Source organism: Anticarsia gemmatalis, chromosome 20 (genome assembly GCF_050436995.1).
Source record: "Anticarsia gemmatalis isolate Benzon Research Colony breed Stoneville strain chromosome 20, ilAntGemm2 primary, whole genome shotgun sequence".
Lineage (NCBI taxonomy): Eukaryota > Metazoa > Arthropoda > Insecta > Lepidoptera > Erebidae > Anticarsia > Anticarsia gemmatalis.
Window position 1 is genome coordinate 7,321,070 of NC_134764.1, and position 18,360 is coordinate 7,339,429.

The 18,360-nt window shown below is 35.7% G+C and overlaps 2 protein-coding genes across 2 annotated transcripts in view; one reads left to right on the forward strand and one right to left on the reverse strand.

The window, feature by feature from the left end:
- Positions 1-18,360, reverse strand: part of LOC142981819 (ras-like protein family member 10B) — an 86,102-nt gene that overhangs the window by 40,998 nt on the left and 26,744 nt on the right. The window lies entirely within an intron of this gene.
- LOC142981693 (trypsin 5G1-like) lies at positions 1,796-12,990 on the forward strand. The gene is made up of 5 exons (XM_076127765.1): positions 1,796-1,880; positions 6,105-6,264; positions 9,099-9,345; positions 11,599-11,745; positions 12,676-12,990. Exons 1-5 carry the CDS (start codon positions 1,826-1,828, stop codon positions 12,820-12,822), a joined length of 756 nt encoding a protein of 251 aa, XP_075983880.1. The 5' UTR covers positions 1,796-1,825; the 3' UTR covers positions 12,823-12,990.

Sequence of the window (18,360 nt, forward strand, 5' to 3'; positions counted from 1 at the left end):
TTATAAAATTTTCTTACTAGATTTGCTTTTAATTTTGTACTAGACATTAATTCCCGTGCTCGTGGCTTAGTTAACAAAAGCCGCGCGGATCGATCTCTGAGGTTAAGCCATGCTTGCCGAGGTTGATTTGTGGATGGGTGACCATCTTATACATATTGAGTTCCTCCGTGTTTCGGAAGGCACGTTAAATTGTGGGTCCCGGCTGTCATTTTCGAAGATCTTTGACAGTCGTTAACAGTAGTCAGAAGCTTGAAAGTCTGACAACCAGTCTTACCGAAGGGTATTGTGTTATCCCAGGTAACTGGGTTGCGGAGGTCAGATAGGCAGTCGCTCCATGTAAAACACTGATATTCAGCTGCATCCGGAGAGACTGGAAGCCGACTCCAACATGGCTTGGAAGATAGGCTAAGCTGATATATATATATATATACTAGACATTAATTCCCCGTCCCGCATTGGGCCAGCATTAAAGGGCCAATTTTAGGCGTTTTCTATATCTAATTATTTTTAGGACCAGCAAGGACTTTTTTATTTTGGTTCGAATTAAGATAACACGACAGAGGTTTTTTTAAATATTTTTCTGGTTCGAGATTCTCACACAAAAACTAACGCATTCACAGTGCAATGTTAATTCCAAACAAAATACGTAAAAATCAATGTGGAGCTATTTACACTATTTGCGACTACTTCTGATCAATAATTTACCGAAAATAGGTTTAGTTTATTTACAATTTATGACAGTAACCACTATAATTGCATCATAATTAACACATTCATTATTAACAATATAAAATAAATGCTATATATAAACGGCGAACTTCATAATTAGTTTATCGATATTTCGTTATTGAAACGACCTCATTAATATGTCCAAACTTCATTAAATTGCACGTACAGCTGAAAGTCGAAGTGGAATATTTTATTTTGTACAAAGTTTTACGCTTTAGTAACAAATATTGTCTCATCTTATCTGTATGGCTGTTTTTGATTTAATTTTTTAGGCTCGGGGAAAAAACCCCAGGATTTCTTAGCTAGATTGAATGAGTAGCAAATGTTTCAAGCTATGTTTTAATGAAATGGCCTGGCCAAAAATGGTTCCTAAGTTTCCTGTTAAGATACGAAGCATGAAAGACTGCAAGTCTTGCCTCATCGTCATATTACCATGCGGATCATGATAGTTGAAGGTTTTCCGGCCTGAGACTAACTGCGGGCTTATCACGTATCTCAGTTGACAACTAGTGTACTCTACGTTAAGTTGATGGTCGCTATTCAGTACATTGCTGCTTTGACGTAACGTGTTAAACACTATATTCTAAGAGAGAAAACAATGTACATTATAGTGGCTTTCAAATAGTTGTCAACCGAGATACGTGTTAGCCCCCCTGAATGACAAGAGTATCTGTGCATTGTGCACATACTTAATCACTCTGAGCAAACTCCAGTCTAAATAATAAGAGCCGTAATGTAAAATATTTGTTTATATTATTATACAAATCTTTGTGTGATGAGCACGAGTATTAGTTCTGAGCCTGGACGTTAATGTATCTATATGAGTATGTATTTAGATGTATATAAGTATTTTTATCAGTTATTTGGTTACCATAGTACAAGTTTTGCTTGGTTTGGAATCAAATGACCGTGAGTGAGTTTATACAAATTACCATATACTATCACTATAATCAGTAACTTTTCCACATTACTGTACAAAACAAATATCACACAATTTAGATAAAGCTCTCACCAATTAGTTTATCTTTGATATAAAGTGAGTGCAAATAGGGAAACCATTAGTTTAGTGGCGGTCTCCATTGATACACCATCAACTATGTATTTTAAAAGTTTTGTAGTGTTCTTTGTTATAAGCTATGTGCATTGCCGATGTAAGTACTTTTATTATTTTAATGTTTTGTACAATAATACGAAAGTTTCTAAACTTTATTTAGTAACTACATAATTATACTAGAATAGAAATAGTTTTTTCTTAATTAATTTAAGATAAAGGACAGTCATAAATAATACACATCAAATACAATGTAAAACATACATATATGACATAGAATCACCAATTATAAAAATGTCAAATAAATAAATATTATTGGACAACTCACACACGGTCATTTGATTTCAAACTAAGCAGAGCTTGTACTATGGTTACCAAATAACTGATAAACATACTTATATATTTCTAAATACATACTTATATAGATAAATTGACATCCAGGCTCAGAACAAATACTCGTGCTCATCACACAAAGATTTGTCCCGGGTGGGATTCGAACCCACCACACGCGGCTCTACGGTTGTTGCGGCAAGGTGACCGCTTAAACCACTGCGCCAAACGTGCAGTTTTTATGTTATCTCATTAAACAAAGAGGCTGTATCAATTACATAAAGTTTGTGAGTTAAAAGGAGGACCGGCAAAAATGAATGGTAGCTGGTCCAAGAACCAATAACGACGTGTCATATGTATGTCATTAGAAAGGTCTTTTAATATACTATAATAGTTACTGTTGGAGCTTGTCCTTATTGGTATCAAGGAACGTTTAGTCCGGTCCTCCTTTCAGATTAAAACATTCTGAATTTTAAACCAAAATTCACATAATAATCGCTTTTATACAATTACCTTTATCTTAAAATAAAATGCGGTAAAATTTTTCTTTGCTCTCTCAAATTCACTTGGTCTTCAGGCAGATGTTTGTGGCTGTATTGGCCCGCGACCATCCATGTGTCAACGACCACACGTGGCACATGGAACGTCGCTGGGTCACTACAGCATTTGATTCACTCATCTTCAACTTGGTCTTCTAACAGATGTCGGTTGCTGTATTGGCCCAAGATCATCCATAGGTCTACGACCATACGTGACCTATGGATGGTCTTTGGGTCACTACAACATTTGATTCACTCATTTTCAACTTGGTCTTCTAGCAGATGTCAGTTGCTATATTGGCCCGCGACCATCCATGGGTCAACGACCACACGTGGCACATGGAACGTCGCTGGGTCACTACAGCATTTGATTCACTCGTCTTCAACTTGGTCTTCTAACAGATGTCGGTTGCTGTATTGGCCCACGACCATCCATGGGTCCACGACTATACGTGACCTATGGATGGTCTTTGGGTCACTACCACATTTGATTCACTCATTTTCAACTTGGTCTTCTAGCAGATGTCAGTTGCTATATTGGCCCGCGACCATCCATGGGTCAACGACCACACGTGACCTATGGATGGTCTTTGGGTCACTACAACAAATCTTCAGTCTTCAAATTCTGCTCTTTCTTCTTTCTTGATATTACAATAATAATAGCTATAAAGTACAGAATTAGAATATATTTTGTAAACAAAAATACAAATAAGATTTGCTACATATTCGGTTTTGCACGTTCGGTTCGGCAATATTTATCGAACAACAAAACCAACTCGACTCACTTGTTCGGCTTGCACCGACTGGTTCATCTACACATACTCGGTTTTACTGCCCGGCTACGGCGATTAATGCCGAACCGAATATGTATGTGGCAAGTATGACAGACACAAACTATGTAATCCATGTACAAGTAATTATTTTCTTATAATAAACCTAACATTTGATATCACTTATCTACAATTAAAAACTGAGTTCCCATCAACATACCGGTACTGTTCAACGTCGGACCAATAGCATTTTGTCTGGATATCAAACCCGGGAGCTCGTAGTAACCATTATACACATCCGACCGCGCCACAGAGGTAGTATATATTCAGTACTTTCACACATTATATCGCACCCCTAGTTGGAAACTTCACTAAATAAAAAAAAAAACATTATTTCAGAAACTGATAAAAACTGATTTTCTAAGATATACAGAGGTTCCCATTAATCAGTATTTATTAGTTTCTGAAAAAAATGTTTTCACAATTTAATCACAATCAATATTATCTGGGGGCACGGAAGTGCCCCCGCAAGTCGAGCAAAAAAAAAGCGGCACGGCCGTAACATCCTTTTCTCGAAGCAATTCGGGCTATTTTTGACACCCCTATAATTTCGTTGTGGATAAAACAAGAAACCTGGATTTTCAGCAACTAATCAGTCATTGTATAAACACGGTATATTTAAAATTTCAGTCAATTTGAACTAGTAGTTTAAGAATGACAACGTGTTAAAATTTTGAATTTTGTCACTCACTGATTCACTGACTCACTGACTCACCGATCATCAAAAGTCTAAGGTACTTCTAGCAGACTTAGAAGCTTAAAATTTAGAATACAAATAGGGTTTAGTGTTTTTATCATGGGAAAAATTTAATATTTTCTAATTTCGGTTCAGTTTTCTAAATACACCAACTGCAACAATAACTTTGTAATCCCACATAATTGTATAAGATTACAAGGTCATATTTGCAGTTAATGAATTATTATTACTGTAGAAAATAAAATAAATAGGTGTAAATAGGCACCTACTATATGAGGCATAACGGGAGGGGGTACAGGGTGGGTAAGGGTGTTTAACCCATGAAACTGAACAACATTCCCATAGGAAAATATGTTGAATGATGAAAAAAAACGTCTTTCCATACAAATTGGACTTATGTTCGCTCTACAAAAAGAAGTGAGATGCCATCAAAAACATTCTGTAAAAACCTCAAGTCTCGCCGTAAAAAGTTGTGAGATCTATATAATACCAAGTCGAATAATCTATTTAGTCTCTACTTAAAGGACCTTCTGTCTTAAGTTATTACGTATGTTATTATCATGCCAATTTAAAAAAAAAAACCTTTAAAACAAACAGATCGACTTGGTCATCGCAAGAAAACACAAATTCGCCATTAACATTTCAGGAGCATTAACTTCTCGTCGTGCTGTGTAGTGTGATACATACTAATAATCAAATCATGCGATGGCCAGGTCGATCTATTTGTTTTAAAGGTTTTTTTTTTTAAATTGGCATGATAATAACATACGTAATAACTTAACACAGAAGGTCCTTTAAGTAGAGACTAAATAGATTAATCGACTTGGTATTATATGTATAGATCTCACAACTTTTTACGGCGAGACTTGAGGTTTTTACAGAATGTTTTTGATGGCATCAAGTTTTAACTTAAAAAGTAGGACATACTAAGATCGTTCCAGATTTGGAGAGATGCCAATATCTGACTTATTATGACACAAAGAAGTGCTGAAAGTATGTACTCTATGTGAGTGGTTTCTGTCGCTATTAATGTCAAGACGTAGTTTATTAGATTCGGAACTATTACATCAAGAGGTTCCTTTTTTTGGCAGAGAAATCTTGTTACCAATACGCGGCCTTAGAAGAGTTTTGTCGTCAACATCGTTGAAGTATTATGTCCTTGGTTCTCGAGTCTCGGGATGTTATTTTTATTTTATTGTAAGGCAAAAGCTTAATTGTTTAGTAGGCTGGCTCGATCAACGAGTTGATGTGTTATTTTTTTAACACAAAAGACATATCTTCGGTTGTCTTTGGTGAGCTGAGGTCCGACTGTGGCTTCGCGGACATGCTACTCACTGTGTAAACTTTATTTGCATATCAAATATAACTGCATGATGCAGATATGCCAGTCGCTAGATTTTGCATTACTACCGTGTGCCTTTTTACGGTCGCTATTACGTATCAAACTGTAAATAAACACTATTTTAAATTCAAAGTTACTACCTGTACTTTTATTACCAGACGGTTTGCCCGAAAAACGTACCGTCATCTTTCATCTATCGCGTTTAAAACTAATAGGCCTTTTTTTCTGTACGCCGTTTTTTACTATCCTGTGCTTGTCTAATCCCATATCTATACTTCTATACTAATATTATAAAGCTGAAGAGTTTGTTTGTTTGATTGTTTGTTTGTTTGTTTGAACGCGCTAATACAGAAACTACTGGTCCGATTTGAAAAATTCTTTCAGTGCTAGATAGCCCATTTATCGAGGAAGGTTATAGGCTATATATCATCACGCTACGACCAGTAGGAGCAGAGTACCAGTAAAAAATGTTACAAAAACAGGGAAAAATTTGACCCATTCTTTCTTATGTGACGCAAGCGAAGTTGCGCGGGTCAGCTAGTCATGAATACAATAAATAATTAACTATTAATTAATTTTGCCCTAGCTACGGAAAGCCCGGCTGTCGGCATCATCGGCGGTCACAATGTCTCCATACAGGAAGTTCCATACATCGCGTCACTCCGCCTCAACGGCACTGTCCATTGGTGCGGCAGTTCAATCATACATGAACAGTTCGTGCTTACAGCCGCGCATTGTATTGTGCCGTAAGTATTTAGAATAGTGATCAAGATGGATGTATTGTTTGTGTTAGTGCTGAAAGCTAGTTTTATGTAAAAACCTTATGTAATACATACATTTAAAACTACCAGTTGCTTGTTGGTAGTTTTATTAGATTTAAAAATAATGCTAAATTTGCATTATGTTGTCAATAAATTTAATTTTGTTTATTGTCCAATTATGGACAAAAATACCATTAATGGTAGTAAATAATTACTGCAGGCAAATATTTTGGTATTTTGAATACATTACCTCATCAATAAATATCGCTAATTTAGGTAATTTTAAAATCATATTTGAAGGACCTAGTTCACACAGTCTATTGTAAATTAGGGTTTGGGTAAATTTAAACAGACCAATGCTTATATAATAAACTAAATCCACTAGTATATTACTTAATCCGTTTATCCCACAAACACATAACGCTATCCACCGCACTACATAATATACTCCCACACACATTCCGATTACGGTCAAACAGTAAATTGTTGCGAAATCTATAGCAGGATATACATAGATTACATAGATTTAAGGTAGGTAACCTATTTTCAGTCAATATTATTATTATAAATTTTATATTTATTTGTACATATTTAAAATTAAAGTATTTATTTAATTTTAAATGTATTTGTTTTAAGACAATGTAAATATTATATTTCATTCGATAGTTCAATAAATTTGATGACCAAAAAATTGTCAGTCAATGTCTATTATAAGCAATTTATTAATTGACTCAAAGCATCTAGCTTGTTTTACCTTAGGGTATGAGCAGAGATGTAAATAGGGAAGTTGCCTACCAATCAAATCAGCTATTCTATATGAAATGTCTAAAACACTTTTTAGTATAGAAATACGACGTAGTGGCGTCACTATGTCATATTTTTTTTGGTATCAAATGAGTATATAATAAAAAATTTCAGTCTGTAATAACACACACTTAGAAACCGTGGCTTAAGGACTTGCTAAGGCGATGCAGCAACGGGAACGCTAGTCAATCATATAAAAAAAATATAGCCGCTGTCTCCTCGACATGAATGATTACCGTAATAAAATATTAAACAAATATTATTGGACAACTCACACACGGTCATTTGATTCCAAACTAAGCAGAGCTTGTACTTTGGTAACCAAATAACTGATAAACATACTTATTTTTTCTAAATATATACTTATATAGATAATTTGACAACCAGGCTCAGAACAAATACTCGTGCTCATCACACAAAGATTTGTGCCGGGTAGGATTCGAACCCACCACACGCGGCGCTACGGTTGTTGCGGCGAGGTGACCGCTTAAAACACTGCGCCAAACGTGCCAAATTTACAAAAGAAGAAAAAGTATTGAAGTTTTAGAATATTCTAAATATTATATGGTTAAAACTGCCTATAATAGTGTACTTCACCCTAAATACAGTACAGACATACACATGCCATGTTCTGTCAGCTGCAAGCTCCATTGTCCCGTAAACACCGAGTCCTGTGTTACAGATTACTAACTCTACGTAGATATAGAACTAAGGAACAATGGAACTATTGTATTGTAGTACTGCTTAAGTAGGTCTTCACTTAGAATAGACAAGACCATACGGATGACATAATAGTAACCTATGTATATGCATATACAACGTGTCCTAAAACTCAACGTCAAAACGAAAATCTGAGCTAGGCCGAGTTGTGTTGGCTCTCAAAAAATAAAAATAAAAAATCTATCTCATGTAGTTTAAAAATGACAATCATTTTTGTAAAATTGCCACCCTCTGATGAGTTTACGTCTACTGTGGCATCAAATGACTTTTTTTCTAGTTCTTTTTTTATGTGGAGTATTCTCAAGTAACGTTCCTACAAATTACAAGTCATCATTTGACAGTCTGACAGTCTGTCCTGAAAAATAATTGTACTAAAAAATTATTGTAACGTATTGTAAATAAAAATAACGTAATAAGTAATTGATTCTGTTTTTCGACAAGAAAAAAAAATGTTTGGCAGACAACCGTAGCATTAAATTATTGTGTTCTTATAATAATATTGATAACAAAGTCACACTTAGTACCAAAATTGCAAACCAAAAATACCTTTGTGGTAGAAATAAAACTCTGGTTCTTCCAAAACTTAATGAAGCGACCTTTTTGACAAAGCTCCGTGCAATGATCAAAAGAAAATAAATAATGAAGATTCAATTTCTAAATTCCTTTGCTTCCAAAATATATAGAAGAATTCATTCGCAAAAGAATCTCATTTTATTTGTTTTTTCCCTTTGAGTAATCATTCCCACTTAGATTTCTTCATTTTATTATGTTACAAAGTAATATTTATTTTTCGTTGTCTTGTGCTAGAATTTATGAAGACTTTTAATATAAGATGTCTTGGCTAGGACTGATTTTGTAATATACTTTTGGCGTATTTGATTTATGGAAAGTATGCTAGACAAGTGAAACTTTATGAATTTTTCGTTATTATACTATGTATGTATATGAGAAAACTTAGACAATTTAATATCAAAATGTAGAGGTATATTTTATGCATGTCCAAAACAATATTTCTCAATAATACTGCTTCAAGATTTTAGTTGCTGTTTTCAAAAAGTATTTTTTTACTAATTCTTTGTTTTTTATTACAATATTCATTAGTTTCAATTCAATATAAAATTATTCAAAACTAACGAAGGTTTAAACATCGAATGCCGAACAGAATACTCAAACAGAATATTATTATATTCAATTTTCTCGGAAGAGCTTTCAATATTATTCCCTTCTGTATTTACGATTATATTACGTCATCTGACAAAAAATACTGCTCAAGCGATTTTCAACTTTATTTCCAGGAATAGAAACTACAGTGTCCTAGTTGGTACCGACAAGGTTGACAAAGGAGGAAAGTTATACGATGTAGAAAAAATATTAATACACGAAATGTATTCTAATAAAACCAACGACTATGATATTTGCATCCTCAAATTGAATGAGACGGTTACTTTTGGACCTACTGTGAATAAAATTTCTATTGGTGATAGCAAAGTGAAGTTGAAGAAGGGAAAATTGTTGAGTACCACTGGATGGGGTTACACACAGGTATGTTTAAACATTTATTTTAGTAAGGCTTGCTATACACATATTCGATTGAAAATGTTTGGTTCAGCAATATTTATCGAACAACAAAATCGCCTCGACTCCCTTGTTCAGCTTGTGCCAAACGGCTGACCGATTAATACCGAACGGCACATGTGAGTAGCAAGCATAATTAGTTAAGTAATTTCTAAGAAGTAGAAAGGCCAGGAATAGGCATTCATATAATATACATACATAAGACAGTATCTATTATGGTAGTCTTTCATAAAGTCGTTCTATAGGTAATGAAGTAGATTAAGTTCATTGTCTCTGTCTGTTGATCCTCATGGAAAAGGCGTGATTTTTGAAAATTTCTTTGATAAACAGAATTAAAAATACTACGGTACCATTTTCTCAGTAATCTCTTTTGCTTCAAAAAGATGGTTCTTAGCAGCAAAAGTGCATTGTTTTGGTGGGTCAGGTCGCACGTTAAGTGATGAGATTTTTGAAGTTGATGAAAATGTCACTAATGTGAAACTTGACATAAGACAGCCTGTGTGAAAATGAGTTAAAAAAGAGACACTTATTTTAGCTTTTGATTAAAAGAGGGTAAAAATAAAAAATCAGAAGTATAGAAAAGTGAAAAGACCTAAGAAAGGAGACTATAATTATTAGGATTTTTAGCATCAAAAAGGCACCAATTTCGTAAGTAACCTAACTTTGAAATCAGATTACTCGTAAATAATTGAAAAATAACATTAAAATTTTCCCATATGAACCCTTTGTCTTCACAAAAGTCCCAAAACAAAAACATATTTGATACTTATAAAGAAAAGTTATTATTATTATTGGTGTCTAGACGCCGATTATTACACATATTAAATAGACGAGTCAAATTTTATGAGCCGTCAGACTCCTAATAACATTGCGGAGAAGATGAATTAGGTAAAGCAGTGCGCCCATTGGTTATTTTTTCCACCCTGATGTAATTTTTGATGTAAAAAGACCAGGAAATGGATGGACATCAGAATAATGGAAGGTATTGTAATATTTAAGTGGATCATAAAGCTTTGTGGTACTTTTTAAATAAGTAGATATTATTATGACAGTCATTTGTCTTTTGTGATGATTATTTCTTTTTATACGCGTTTTTTTTTATGTAAGTTTTGGAGTAGGTACTCATTTATAACATGCTTTGATGTTGAAAACAGGATTATGGTCCTGTACATAACTTTTATCCCATATTTGTATCTTCTAAAGGGTGATTTTTAAAAATAAAGTAGAAGTAAATAGTAAGTGATTACTCAGACTGCCTTCGCGATACAGAAATATAATCAAAATCGTTACATTGAGTCGGGAAGGTCGTGAGTTCTATTCCCACACGGAATCCTTATTTGTGCGATCTACAAATAATGTTTCGGGTCTGGTTGTACTCTGAGTCCGTTGTTAGTATGTTTGTAAAAGTTCCCGCGACAAATGAGAAAATCTTAGTGCGCGAGATATTAAAAAAAAAAAAACAAACCATCAGCACAGTTTTACCTGCGCGCGCCGCCCGTGTGTTAGTCGCCGAAAAGACAAAAATACAGAACCAAGCCTCCATAGTATGAATGATATAGATAAAGTCTCAAAAAATATAATAGAAATAACACCAATGTAATGCAGCCTTACAGTTTTATAAGGGTAAGTGTCAAGGGAGGGTTAAATGGCCAACGTGTTGATGACAATGAATGATATTGGATCTCAGATGAAACTAATTTGCTATAAATTATACTAGATGCGGGCTTATTTTGTAATTTGTGCCGTGATTCGGGAGGGTTACGTTGATGAGTTTTATGATAGGTCTTATATTGATGTTGGTGACTCTAAGAATATTAACTTTGGTATTATAGTTAAATAATATCTTAATACAAATATTGTGTAGAAGAACGGCGCAGAGATAGAGCTTGGTTAAATACGAATAACACATAAAACAATTAATTTGTGAAACGCATTTTTAACATTTGTTTTGTTTGGCAACCTGAATTTTCTCTTTAATATTATGAAGCAATTAGTTATGCGTTTGTACTTAGTAGTTACCTGAGTTACCGTTACCGAGTAGCTCAGAGTACTCGTTAGTTTGAGGAATAAATGCTTTTCTTGTCAAATGTTCACAAGGGCTTCCCAATGATCTCTTCTCTAAACCATAGGTTTCTATTTGTATGGTAATCAAGGACATGAAATGAATATCATAATATATTTTCGTAGAGTAAATTTTGTTGTTCATGTTTATGCTTGCAGCCTAAAAACGCTACAATATCCGAAAATCTACGGCAAGTTCAAGTACCAGTAGTACCAAAGTTCTCCTGTCAGATATCTTACTTGAAGAAACTCAAGATTACTCCAAGAATGCTTTGCGCTGGCGGCCACGGAAAAGACTCCTGTTTGGTATGTAATATTTATCAATTGTTTATGATATTTATATTTCTAGGTAAGAAAGGTTTCATCACGAGGTTTTTCTTCACTTTCGGGGCAAGTGTTACTAATACACACATAACTTCGAAAAGTCATTGTTGTTTTGACTGCGGTCGAGAGGTCGACCGAAACGCCCTTGTGACTCTCACTCCAGCAGTGAGAGTCATGAGTTAACCAAGTAATAGTTAAATTTAAGTAACTATTATAGATTCTTTGTTTTATAATAATAATTTTACATATTTTATAATAATATGTTTACATATATTATTATTAAACGATGTGTGTTTCCGACTCGAAATTTCAACATTTTATTCATAACAATGGCTTTATGTAATTAGCGAGTATTTTAATTAACAATTTACGGATATCATTTATTAACCACGTGTAATGCAATGAATGTAATCACATTATTATTATAATCTCTTTATTAACAGTATTATAATATAATAAATTATGCTAATGATGTCGTAGTTTATCTTTAACTGCACGTTTGGCGCACTAGTTAACATGGTCATCTCGCTGCAATAACTAAAGCGTCGCTTGTGGTGGGTTTGAATCCTATCCACGACAAATAATTGTGTGATGAGCGCGAGTATCTGTTCTTAGCCTGGTTGTAAATGTATCTTTACAAGTATGTATTTCGAAGTCGTATTTTATTTTCTCTCTTCACAAAGTCATAGCTAGTATAGTTCAACAATATCGTAACTTATAATTATTAACAAAGAACCTCTGTGAGAGACTGGAGTCTGTACTAGAGAAACCCTGTGTTACAAATCTCCAGGCAAGAAGTTAATAATTATGCTTATCAGTTGTCTGGTTACCATAGTACAAGCTCTGCTTAGTTTTGAATCAAACCACCATGAGTAACCACCAAAAATATTTATTTATTTTCTTACAATACAGGGAGACAGTGGCGGTCCTTTGACATGGAATGACCAGCAAGTCGGCGTGACTTCCTTCGGCCTTGGCTGTGGGGTTTATCCAGGAGTGTACACTAAGCTGTCTATAATGATCCCTTGGATAAACCAGACTATTACTCAGAACCTTTGATTTAATTAATTATTGTTTTGCCTTTCAGGTTATTTCTAGTCGATTTGATCTATAATCTTGTCTAAATCATGTTTTATGTAAAAGATCTATAGCCCTTATTTTCGGTTTTGAAAATTGTATGCACTTTATATGTATTAAGCTTTAATTTTATCAAATACATCATTGCACTTCTAATCTTGGCGTTTCTTTTTAAAACATTGCATTTGATCTTGCAAAAGCTTAGCAAGCATGTTTCCTTTTCTACACTTATATTTAGTTACTCTACCACCCTGCTACACGAATTGAATTGCAAAAGAAACTATGTTATTCTTACTAATAAAATACATGTTCCTGTTACCAAGGTGCTTCTTGCACTTGAATATTAAGAATTCTTTTTAATTTCTTTGACTTGAATGACTCACGGTGGTACTTGCTGAAACGCTTGGTAATCCATTTAACTACCTCTATATTATATAGAATGGATGAATAAAATTATAGAAACCACGTTATTCACCAAAAGAACAATTTGAAGATAAAGCAGTTTCAAACACTCTTTTTACACTGAGCAATTTCAAGCTCTTTTTTGTTTTTTATTTTCCACCGAGATTTCTCAGTGGGTTGTAATTGTATATTTTGTTCAAATAATGGTTGCCAGCTACAGGTATTAGCCGCGAGATGGGCTCTTAACGAGTTTTTTATTTACACAGCCCGGAAAATGTTTTGTACATAAAATATAGAGATTATATTTACCCTTTCTCCTAAATTTGATAAAAATGCTCCGGTAGAAGTTTGTTTTTTAAATAATTTACTTAAGTAAAAGTTGAACGTGTGAAAATATTTTGTTTATTTTTTAAAGCTTTTGCTGTTCTGTTTACTTTTCTATTTTAAAAGGACTTACTGTTTGTTAAAAGAGAAGTAAGATTTTGATAACATTATTAACCAAACTGATTAACGTTTAAAGATGTTATAGTATTGACAAACCGGTCTTAAATCATAGTCCATTCTAGCTGTTCCTATTATCTACTTATTCCTACTATGGTTTCTTTACAAAAATACTCCTCTTTTCAAAAATAAGTATTGTAACACACCAATTTACTTTAATACCATCTGTGGAGGAATCTTATTACTATTATCTGTCTAACCTTATTACCTGTCTTGTTTGTACCTTGTTATGTAAACTAGATGACGCTGAAGCAGTGACGTCACTTTTTAAAAGTCGGTGTTAAGATTCTCCGAAGTTGAATGACTACCGATACACATCTGATGTAAAAGTATTCTAACTCTGATTGCGCCCGAGGCTTACGTCCTACTTGGAATAAGTACTTGAGACTTTTAGAGCATAGAATATAGTAATAATAACCCTTGCGTCCTTGCCTTGGACAAAGGGATAATTTTGTTAACCGTGTTGTAAATTGTAATACGTACGAACTCTTGGTGGTACGCGTCGTGTCTATAAGGAATAAAGGCGCTTAAATATATACATTATACTGGTCTTATTTGCGAATCCCGCTACAATTCTGGCGCCCAACGTGGGGCCAGACCAGCGCGCAGGTCCAAGATACGTCACACGCACGGGTAGAATTACCACGACTGCCGCTAAGCTACCGAGTTCCAGTAACAAAATGTCTGTGAACCTCACCGACGAACAGTTCCAGGCTCTGCTGGCGAAACTTTCACCTGGCAGACACGGCACTTTTTCAACATGTACTGCGCGATACGACGGTACCAAGAACTTGGAGGTGGTGGAAGCCTTCTTAGCAGCAGCTACGGTGTTTAAGCAAATAGAAAATATTTCGGATGCTGAGGCCCTGACAGGCGTTCCTTTGCTACTGACAGGGGAAGCTGCAATATGGTGGCAAGGAGTAAAGGACCATGTATCAACATGGGGTGAATTCCAAGCTCGTGTACAATATACCTACGCACCCAAGAAACCAGCGTACATCCTATATCAGGAAATAATGGGTATCAAACAGGATTCACGCATGTCCACAGAAAGCTTCGTGGCACATAAACGCAACCTTTTCGCTCAATTGCCAGAACCAAAGCAGCCTGAATGCCATCAGTTGGACATGATATACGGTCAGCTACATAACCGTATTCGCGAAAGGGTACCCCGCAGCGCGTTCCGTACCTTTGATCAGCTTCTAGAAGCAGCACGAGGAGTCGAGCAGATGTGGCTGGATCGCGAACAACACGAGCGTAAGGGACCTGATGCAGTAAAAATATTAAGACCAGGCATGGCACCTAAAAAGAAATGTGGGTTCTGCCACTTCAATGGCCACATAGCAGAAGAGTGCAGAAAACTGAAAAGAAAGCAAGAGGAATTGAGCGTCCAAAGCACTCCTGTATTACGCCCAGAGCCTGAAACATCGCAGACTACACAGGCTCCTTCTCCATCAACCCCGAGAGTGCATTGCTACGGGTGTGGTGCACCGGGTGTAGTACGCAGTAGCTGTTCCACGTGCGCTGCAAGTAAGAAGACATCGCAGTCTACAAACCTAGGTTTCTGCGCCATGAATATACGTTCAGATGTTCGGAATCGACCAATTGTGTTCATCAACGTTGCTGGTGTGAGAGGTTCCGCATATGTTGATACGTGTGCGAAATCGAGTGTTGCCTCTTTTACGCTCTACAGGCAATTATTAGAAAAGGGGTTTAAGTTCCAAGAAGAATTTGTGCAAATAACTCTAGCTGATGGGATACCCAAGCAACAACGGGTTCTCAAAACAACAGTGGCTGTAGAACTTGAACACCGCATAGTGCCAACCAGTTCTATTGTTTTACCGGAGTCCCGAGACAATCGCACTCTTTTGGGTATAGGGTTCATTCAGGATGCCAAGATGGTTTTGAATCTGCCACAATTCACATGGCAGTTCGTCGATGAACCAACTCAAGTATATGAACTGTATGACGAAAATTATGGGATTTTTTTGGACACCAGTAGCCGCCCTACGAACATCAACGCCACGGCAGTCACACAAATAGCTGCATTGCCTACCGAGACCGCAACCGTATCTCGCCCTCACGCAATTTCAAGCTATCGGTTAATGCCATTGGACTTAAGTCCTGTGAAAAGACCCAAGACGGTATTCGACGGTTATTCTCCTCGTTTCACTGAATTTATGATGAGTGATGCAGAAAGAAACGTCCGGGAAGTTGAAGTTACTTTGTCACCTCACTCAAAGGGATTGTTTCCTAGCAATCCAAACTTAGCACGTTCCTGTAGCCCTCGTACAGATTCTGTAAATTTATGTTCCATTAGTGTAACTAAGTCCCAAGACGTCCAGTTAAATAAAATTCTGTTAGAGTATCACGATGTTTTTATGGATAATGATAAGCCTTCCTTACTTGGAGAACATTGTATCATAACGAGAAATCCAGTGGAACGCAGAAATCGAGACTTAAAGACTCAATTGGCCATTTTAGTGCAGGGGGAGAAACATAACCGATGGTCTGATCTGTTACCTGCAATAAGATTTGCCATGAATAGTGCTACCTGTCTGGCAACAGGCCAAACCCCAGCTTTCTTGACATTCGGAAGAGAGTTAAGGTGTCCACGAGACAACGAAATTGATTTCAGAAATATACTTATCTCAGAAAATATAGTTCCAGAAATAACGCCTAAACTTAGAGAGTTAGCTGACAACTTGGTGAAAGCAAGAGAAGTACAGGAAATGAAAGAAGAGGCTCGGAAAGTATATGTTGACCGACATAGGCGCCCTCATCCTCAATATAAGTCAGGAGACCTAATTCTTGTTAGCTTACATCCTATAAGTAAAGGAACACAGGGCGTCACCGCTAAATTTGCTCCGCGACGAGATGGACCATATGTAATTATGGAACAGCATGGTCCCGCTTCTTTTAAAATAGCATCTTTGGACAATCCTGATGAACCTATCGGTATTTATCATGCGTCAGCCTTGACTCCCTTTAAGAATGATAACTCAACTACGGTTCCTCAACCTGTGCAGCCTCTTAGAAGAAGAGGACGGCCTCGAAAACAGATTGATGTGTCTATATCACCGTCAAGAGTGAAAAGAGGACGTGGACGTCCTAGAAAACAGTAAATCTTCCAGTCCTTCTCGCCGAGACGTCTTCAAGGACTGAGGGGGAGATTGTAACACACCAATTTACTTTAATACCATCTGTGGAGGAATCTTATTACTATTATCTGTCTAACCTTATTACCTGTCTTGTTTGTACCTTGTTATGTAAACTAGATGACGCTGAAGCAGTGACGTCACTTTTTAAAAGTCGGTGTTAAGATTCTCCGAAGTTGAATGACTACCGATACACATCTGATGTAAAAGTATTCTAACTCTGATTGCGCCCGAGGCTTACGTCCTACTTGGAATAAGTACTTGAGACTTTTAGAGCATAGAATATAGTAATAATAACCCTTGCGTCCTTGCCTTGGACAAAGGGATAATTTTGTTAACCGTGTTGTAAATTGTAATACGTACGAACTCTTGGTGGTACGCGTCGTGTCTATAAGGAATAAAGGCGCTTAAATATATACATTATACTGGTCTTATTTGCGAATCCCGCTACAGTATTTGAATTTCAGGAAGTAAGTCATTCCCAATACTTTTCATAAGCAATTGTAAAAACAAGTTTGTTTTTTCCTCCACCCATAAAACAGGATTCTAGTTTCAAAGGTTCCCAACAGATGGTTTTTACGTGACTGTCTGGAACACGTCCTTAATGTCTTTTTTACTTTATTCTTCTGCATAAACTTGGACATATCTGCGCCAAAGTTTCCGGGAGTAAAGCGGCTAATTTAGATTTTGCGCAAAGATATGATAATCTTGGGTGAAATCTTTATGTGGAGTTTTACCGATGCGGTTGTGACGATGTTGGGAAATTGCTTATTTTGCTGGAAACTTTGCTTTGGACGTTATTATGCTAAACGAAGTTATTATCAAAAATAACAACAGTGTTTAATTTACAGTGATAAGGAACTGCGTACAAAGCTTAAAAGCAAAGATGTAAATACCTAAAATAATAGAAAACTAGTTCAAAAAAATATAATGATTTTATGTCAGTCTGGATTTTTTAATAATTCAAAAATGAAAAATAATTCAATCATCAGAATCTACAGTCTCAGTCGTTGTGTTCACATAGCAAGAATTTTTTTTTAAATAGTAGCGGTAGTATCAAAATCTTAGAATAAACCTAAATAAACCGGTATAATATATAAGATACTGGCTCTGATACAAGCTCAAAATTGCTTGACAACAAATCGCCGTATATCTTCACCCAAACTATAAGATTTTCAACAAAAATATTTATAAGAGAACAGCGTATAAGGAAGGCTCTATGCTAAATATCTAAACGGTGGACCAAAATATTCCTTTGTGATATAACCAAAGGCATTGTGTTCATCTTCATACTATTTATGGTCGGACGCATATCATAACAAAATATAGCAATATGCGCAAATATGCAAACTGGACCGAGGAACGTATACAAAATTTACATTAGATAGCTGCATGTTTACAACACTGACCATCTTTTTATATGAAAATTTAAGCTGTAGCGTTATATGTGAGCTTTTAA